This window comes from Rutidosis leptorrhynchoides, chromosome 5, assembly GCF_046630445.1.
Source record: "Rutidosis leptorrhynchoides isolate AG116_Rl617_1_P2 chromosome 5, CSIRO_AGI_Rlap_v1, whole genome shotgun sequence".
Lineage (NCBI taxonomy): Eukaryota > Viridiplantae > Streptophyta > Magnoliopsida > Asterales > Asteraceae > Rutidosis > Rutidosis leptorrhynchoides.
The window spans coordinates 379,894,862-379,901,720 of NC_092337.1; the positions used below are offsets into that span (position 1 = coordinate 379,894,862).

Here is a 6,859-nt window from a genome sequence, read left to right on the forward strand (position 1 = left end):
AAAAAAAAAAAATTTGCTTCCCCTTTCCACCAAAAAATAAGTGTTTCCCTCTTGAGTTACGGAGTATTAAATAATCATATTCATGAACATCAACACAAAGAAATTAACACTAATAATATACAATCAATCTAGTCATCATCAAAGTCGAACTCGAGCACTAACAATCAATATTCAACATCACATTTAGCCTACTTATACATTTTGAAATAAACAAATTCAAAATTTAGTACGTATAAGATAAATTGATTTATACCTTTAAATGTTCAACTACGACTGTTTCATCATGAACATCAAGTTCAGACCAAATATTCCATACTACGACCTTTTGGTGGTTATGAGTACTCGTAATACTTGATTATAGGTAGCTGTTGAAAAAATCGTTGATGCAGATTCACTACTTCAGTTGTTAAACAATTAAAGCGCCAGTAAGGCGTCGCAGACCGCTAAGACCACCAGCGAACCCCTAATTTTTATTGGTCCGAAATCAGAGAGTAGAAGCATAGCAGATCGCTAAAATTGTCAGGCGTACAAACCTTAGCTTTTTCTATCGGATTTGAAAGAGAAAGAGGCATAAGAACATAAGCATCGCACATCGCCAAAATCGCCAGATGTACAACCCCCCAATTTTTTTGCTTTCATCGGCTTTGAAAAGGAAAGAGGCGTAAGTGGAGGAAGAAAACCGTGGTGAGTGGCCTTCAAAGGTACAATCGAAGGACAAACCATCTGGTAGGTGAGGCGGTAGGGACGAATTTGAAGAGGTAAACATCGGCGAAACCCACCATGGAAACCTGCTGAGTGAAGCACCGGAGCCCTAAAAAAAACGTGAATATGATGTTGAGTTTGTATGCAGAATGACCAAGTTACCCTCGAAAATATTGTGAAGGGACAATCAAGGACGAATGAAACAGTAATTTTAGAGGGATAATAGTGATTATGATGATTAGTATATAGAGATAATAATGTGTTGGTAATATTTATATTTATATATGTTTAATCTACGGACAAACCCTAACAAAATTTGTAATTGTTGTACACTTTTTTATTCTTGTTGTCGTCTTGAGTCTTTTAATTATTAACCTTTTTTCCGACTCGCTTTGCAAAGCACATAATCACAGGGAGACAACACTTTATAGGTAGCTCGGATTTATCGCTAGTGAACCTCCATAGTCACGAAAGTAATATATTTTTTACTCTAAAATTTTATACCCTTATAAAACATGTGATTGCTTTCAGGATATAAAACCTATGAACTGATTTTTCAACTATTTCAAGATTCCCAATGATGTTTAAAACCAAATAGGCAATGGAACAAGGATCGAAATTTTGAATAGGTTCAAAACCCAAATTGAATTTATTTTGGACATCACATTTCAGAAGGCTGTAATCCAGATTTGGGTCAGGCCTTATTATTAATTGAGGCAACTAGTTTTAGCAAATAATCCAACTTTTTACTACTTTGCACATATAACTCGGATGTAGGGTAATGTCATCACTTGAGTAAATATAGATATAAAGAAGACAATAGACATAAGGTATGAGAGGTGCATAACTTGATAATACATTCTTATGTTCCTTAAACAACACAATCTTTTCATACTCCAAACACCGGTCTTTTATAAGAAAGAAAGATCATTAACTAAAAAGGACAACTTCAAATCAAAAATAAGAATCTAGCATACGCAAGCTGGTACTCATCTAGGCCACGAGAGTGCTAGCAGTGGTTGACTCGCTGCAAACAACAAAAGTCCGAGTAAGCAACACAAAATGAAATGAAGGAAAAAAGCTACGATACTAAAGACACGTAAAAAAAATTAATGCCAACTAGAGCAATGAATCTCGTAATCAATATGAACCTCGTAACAAATTGTGATACATTCAAACCAACATCTACAAATATCATCAAGAAGTAAATCATTCAGCCAAAAACATGTCACCCAATTTAATTCTAACATACTAGCACATTGTTAAGCAAATACGGTTTTCCCTGTTATCCTGACAAATATGCGGCCTATCCATAACCTGACCACTTCCGACCCTTTTCCCTATCCACTCCAGTATAAGATGGTAGTGAGGTTTAAATTTGAGACCTATTGTTCAGTGTATTCTATCATACATGTGGTTATATATTAACATCAAAACTTTACAAAACAATAGTTGTTAGTTGATGTATGCCTATGAATCAAACTATGATCAAAGTTAAGATAAACTGGAAGCTAAAGTAACAACATTAAACTCGAAAATCACCTAATCGAGCTGATGGAACATATAGAGACCAGGACAAAACACAAACTATTATATGAAAAGCAATTGCAGCAAAACTGATGATATTAAAAAAGATTACATAAAAAGATAGAAAACGTACTATTTCCAGACTGGTGGAAGCTTCTTGGTCTTCTTGTAGTAACGGGCAAGTCGATGAATCCTGCTCTCAACAAGAATCAACCGAAACTTGGAATCTTTGTCCTTCCTGTTCCTCTCCAAATGCTTTCTGATAGCAACTGCCTTTTTGATCAAATGATATAAATCCTCTGGGATTTCAGGAGCTAGCCCTGTCAATTCATAAACAAAGAATTTAAAACAATACCACATAAAAAACCTGTTTATAAAGAGAAAAAGTGAAGATGATACTGCATACCATGTGCCTTGAGGATTCTGAGGATTTTGCTACCAGTAACGCTGTTCACCTGAGCAATACCATGAGAATCACGAAGAATAACACCAATTTGAGATGGTGTCATACCCTTTTTTGCAAACTTGCAGATATTTTCTTGAACCTGATTTTTATATTAAAAGAATCAATCTCAAATTTTGAACTCAAGAAAATCACAATGTTCAACAGAAATTAAAAAACATCTAAAAAATATACATTGCAGGGTCAATAACAGAAAAATTAATAATATGCAACCAAAACAATTCACAAAAAATACTTACATAAAAATGAATCAAGACTTTCAAATTTGACAGTTTCCAAATTATTTATGTTCAATGACATCAGAACATAGAATGGTTGCAAGTCAAAAGTCTCAATAACAATATCAAAATCATAAAGAGATTGCAAATATTAAAATGTTATCTAGGTGCTACCTAAGCTAATATCCAGTACTAATAATAAGTTAAAAATTCTTAATGACTCAGAAACCAAATGAATCATATATCATATATAATAATAAATAATAATACTAATAATTAATAATACTAAAATATATCATAAAAATCAATAAGCTAATAACTCTAAAATGCTCAGATCAAAACAACATTAAAGAGAAATCATACATCCTGAGCTGAGATCTTCAACCAGCTAGGTGGAGTCCTCTTGTATGGCTTAGCTGATGCCGATATACCCTTTCTGTCAAATTAAAATTAAAAAACTTAATCATCATCATATATATTATATAATATATCTAACCTAAAAACATAACTGGATTTTCAGATATTCGGTACAAATCGGTAATTAAACACCAGAAACAACTCCAAAAACGTTGAAGACATAAAAGACTATTAGATCATATAAACAGTAGAAATTGAATGAAATAGAATCAGAAATGTACCCTTTGCTGTGCATACGACCCATGATTACTGAGTTGTCGTTCGCCGCAACTTGCTGCCGTATAGGTTGGCTGTAAACTGATTGAAAACCTAACCCTAATTTAAGCAGAAGTTGTGGATCGCTATTTGTATTGTGCGGAGTATATGCGGTTAGGGCTAATCTGGTATTAGCCCATTAGAAATGAGTTGGGCTTCTAAGTTACTTCAACTTACTGGGCTCGTAAAATTGAGTGAATACAAACTCAAATAGAAAATAGAAATTAGAAATAAAAAATTAAAGATTTTTTTAACTGCGGTTAGGAGTCGCTGACAGAGGTACAAACGCAATGTCAGAATCTACCCCTGATCATTTCCAGGTCGAACATTAAATTCCTACCGTCCCTCAAGAAGAAACTCTCACGCCAAATACATAGGAACGTCGAGTGTGGTCAGGGTCGTCTCAACAATTCGACGGCCCTACGTGAAAATAAAAATGGGCCCTCATTTTTAAATCGAATAAATTATTTAATACTTAAAATTTTCTATTTATTACTTAAAATGTATTTAACTATTTAAAATTATAGCATTATAACTTTGATTGACAATTTTTATTGAATTTAATTGAAAATTTTTGAGAAATGTATATACATATTCAAAATTTTTGGGTCCTTCAAAATTTTTGGGCCATAGGCGATTGTCTACCCTGCCTTTGTCCAAAGACGCCTCTGTGTGTGGTAAAACCTCCCCCTCGGGTGAGGCTCAAATGTCTGAAACCTCCGAGACCCGTGCATTATGCGAGTAATCACAATGGAAATATTTTTGCAGCACATGGAAGTTAAACCTCTTACCTCCCTTCTGGAAAGTTAGGTAAATACCAATGCACCAATACATCGCGGTTAGAAATTAGAATTAGAAATTTAGAAATGGAGATAAAACGAAATAAAACAGATGCTTGTTAATTAGTAGCATTCGATATTTGATATTAATCAGAACATAGAATGGATATAAACGTTAAAATGGATAGATTCAATGCCGCACTTAGTATAGGCTTTTATATACACGTATACCCAATACTCAATATGTGTGACCATGTCTCACGAATGAATTAGAAATGATAGTTCGACAAAGCTGTAAAGCTAAACAAATAACGTTTATCGAATTTGAATTGACAGTACCCTAAGTTGAACCCCACCCCATACCACTCGTGGTTAAACAAATAACTTTTGCATCAAGAACAAACGATTTCGTCACTTATAATAAACGTGAATCAACCTGATAAAAAAAAAAAAATTCGATTGGTCCAGTTTATTTATGACATTCAACAATATGCAACATGGTATAACCTATTATGATGTTAATGTTCTTATTGGAGTTCATCTTTTTACCACCAAAACCTGATTCAAAATATATTTGTATCGCACATGTTTTTCTTTTTAGTTTATCAATTTTACGGCAATGATCAGATTAAATGTACGTTGATAGCATTCGAAATCTTTATAGCCACTTATACAAAAGCATGTTGATTTTTACTTGCCATTTATGGAAATATGGAACACAATTTCAACATTTCAACAAAACATTAACTCGTGATTAAATTTTGAAATAACTTTCACGTACCTACTTTCTACTCATTAATTAACATCTCATATTTTCACCTATTTCGTTATATTATATTTATATATAAATACCATGTACCCAACGACTCAAAGAAAATATAACTAGGTGCTACTTAGCTTGTTTATTTAAAATATATATCTCAAGATTTTGGTCATTACCATACTTTCCAAAATGGTGAAGGTTCTCATGAAGATATGCTTCATACTATTGATTTGTGTATCAACATCAGGTAATGGAATGAAAACACTATATAGTATATAACTTTAACTATTAACATGAAACATCGGCTCTATTTTTGAGTCAACAGCAAGCGTCGATTTATTGGCGTATTAACTGTCATTGAGAGCCTAAATTGAATTCCAGACTAGATATAAAATCCATGGAAATTTGATTCTACCATTTTAATGGCGTCTCAATTTCATTTTTAATTTTATTTTTAATTTAATTTTACTATTTTTTTAAAAGAATTTTCCTATTTATTGGCTGGAGGTCCACTCGGAAGCAATCTTTTTATCTGTCGAATAGCGAGAGGGGTGGATTTCTCTACTTTCGAGAGTGTTTCAGTCTAGGTGAAGGAATGACTTATTTTTATTCTCGGACAGGGAAGGATTGTTTACAACTCACATCCACATACACCACTCATGTGGTATTGGGTTTTTGTTGTTGTCGTTGTTGTATTAACATGAAACATAACACATCAAAACTATGTATGCTAATGATTTATTTTCTTTACCGTGATCAGTTCGTTCAGATATATCATTTCCGTCCAAGCCAAAGGGCCAACCGACTCCTCCAGGAGGGCCATCAGCTCCCGGCTTTCCATGCAACTCAGTCGGTCAGTGTCACAATGTGTGTAGCTGTGGTGTTGATCTAAGTTGTAAGAATCATCGATGTTATTGTAGGAACTTTCTTTGCTAAGTTTCTTAATGTACATATGCAATGATGGATATAAGTATTGTAATTAATTAGCAATCATCTAAATAAAGTTAGATATTTATTGCTAATGACCATGAATTATGAATAACATCTATAGGGGTTGTTTATATTTATTTAATAACAATAACAAACATTTGACAGTAATATAACAGATTGATCAACTAATTCATGTTTCATTTATGGTTTATCTGAATCAGATCCATAATACTTACTTGAGCATCTGATACTAACAGTGTTTAATCAACCATTTTCTTCACATGTGCTAGTGACGAATCCAGGATCAAAACGCAAGAAACTATAAATATTGGAAATATATGGAGTACTCTAGTAAAATTTAGTGATGTCCTGTAAAAATTTGAAATGTAATTCGTACAATAAATTTCCAAGCTAGCTAGTGGTGTCACGGGGCCCCAGGGGCGGATCTACTTTAGGCCAGTGGTTGCACGGGACACCACTGAAATACGCGATGTACTGCAAAAAAATTTGAGTTTTTAACTACTGACACCACTGGATAGTATACATTTTTCTGAGTGACACCATTAAAATAAGACATCTAATATAAAAAAAATTTAAATATTTACCTGTGACACCAGTGACTACCAATCCTAGATCCGCCACTGACGGGACCCCTTTGCTCATTAACTAAACTCGCCACTGCATGTGCTCTATATTATCCAAACTGTCCACATTCATAGATGAAAATCAAAAATCATGTTGAAAATCAAAAAAATGGATTAAGTTGGATCAATTAATTCAATCAAGTGAAGAATCATATGTTATC

The 6,859-nt window shown here is 33.4% G+C and overlaps 1 protein-coding gene across 1 annotated transcript; it reads right to left on the minus strand.

Annotated features, from left to right (window-relative positions):
• Positions 1 to 1,535: 1,535 nt before the first annotated feature.
• Positions 1,536 to 3,685, minus strand: LOC139847339 (small ribosomal subunit protein uS15). Its single transcript, XM_071837006.1, has 5 exons — positions 3,549 to 3,685; positions 3,274 to 3,346; positions 2,636 to 2,774; positions 2,363 to 2,549; positions 1,536 to 1,729 (listed from the first exon to the last, which is right to left on the minus strand). Exons 1-5 carry the CDS (start codon positions 3,569 to 3,571, stop codon positions 1,696 to 1,698), a joined length of 456 nt encoding a protein of 151 aa, XP_071693107.1. The 5' UTR covers positions 3,572 to 3,685; the 3' UTR covers positions 1,536 to 1,695.
• Positions 3,686 to 6,859: the final 3,174 nt, after the last annotated feature.

What these genes read in the sequence shown, in the direction of transcription:
- LOC139847339 (XM_071837006.1), bottom strand. Translation starts at nt 3,571, where the DNA reads ATGGGTCGTATGCACAGCAAAGG. An exon ending in GGTCGTATGCACAGCAAAGG is followed by an intron (nt 3,347 to 3,548) that starts GTACATTTCTGA and finishes TTAATTTGACAG; the next exon opens with AAAGGGTATATCGGCATCAG. An exon ending in CTTCCACCAGTCTGGAAATA is followed by an intron (nt 1,730 to 2,362) that starts GTACGTTTTCTA and finishes TGTTGTTTGCAG; the next exon opens with CGAGTCAACCACTGCTAGCA.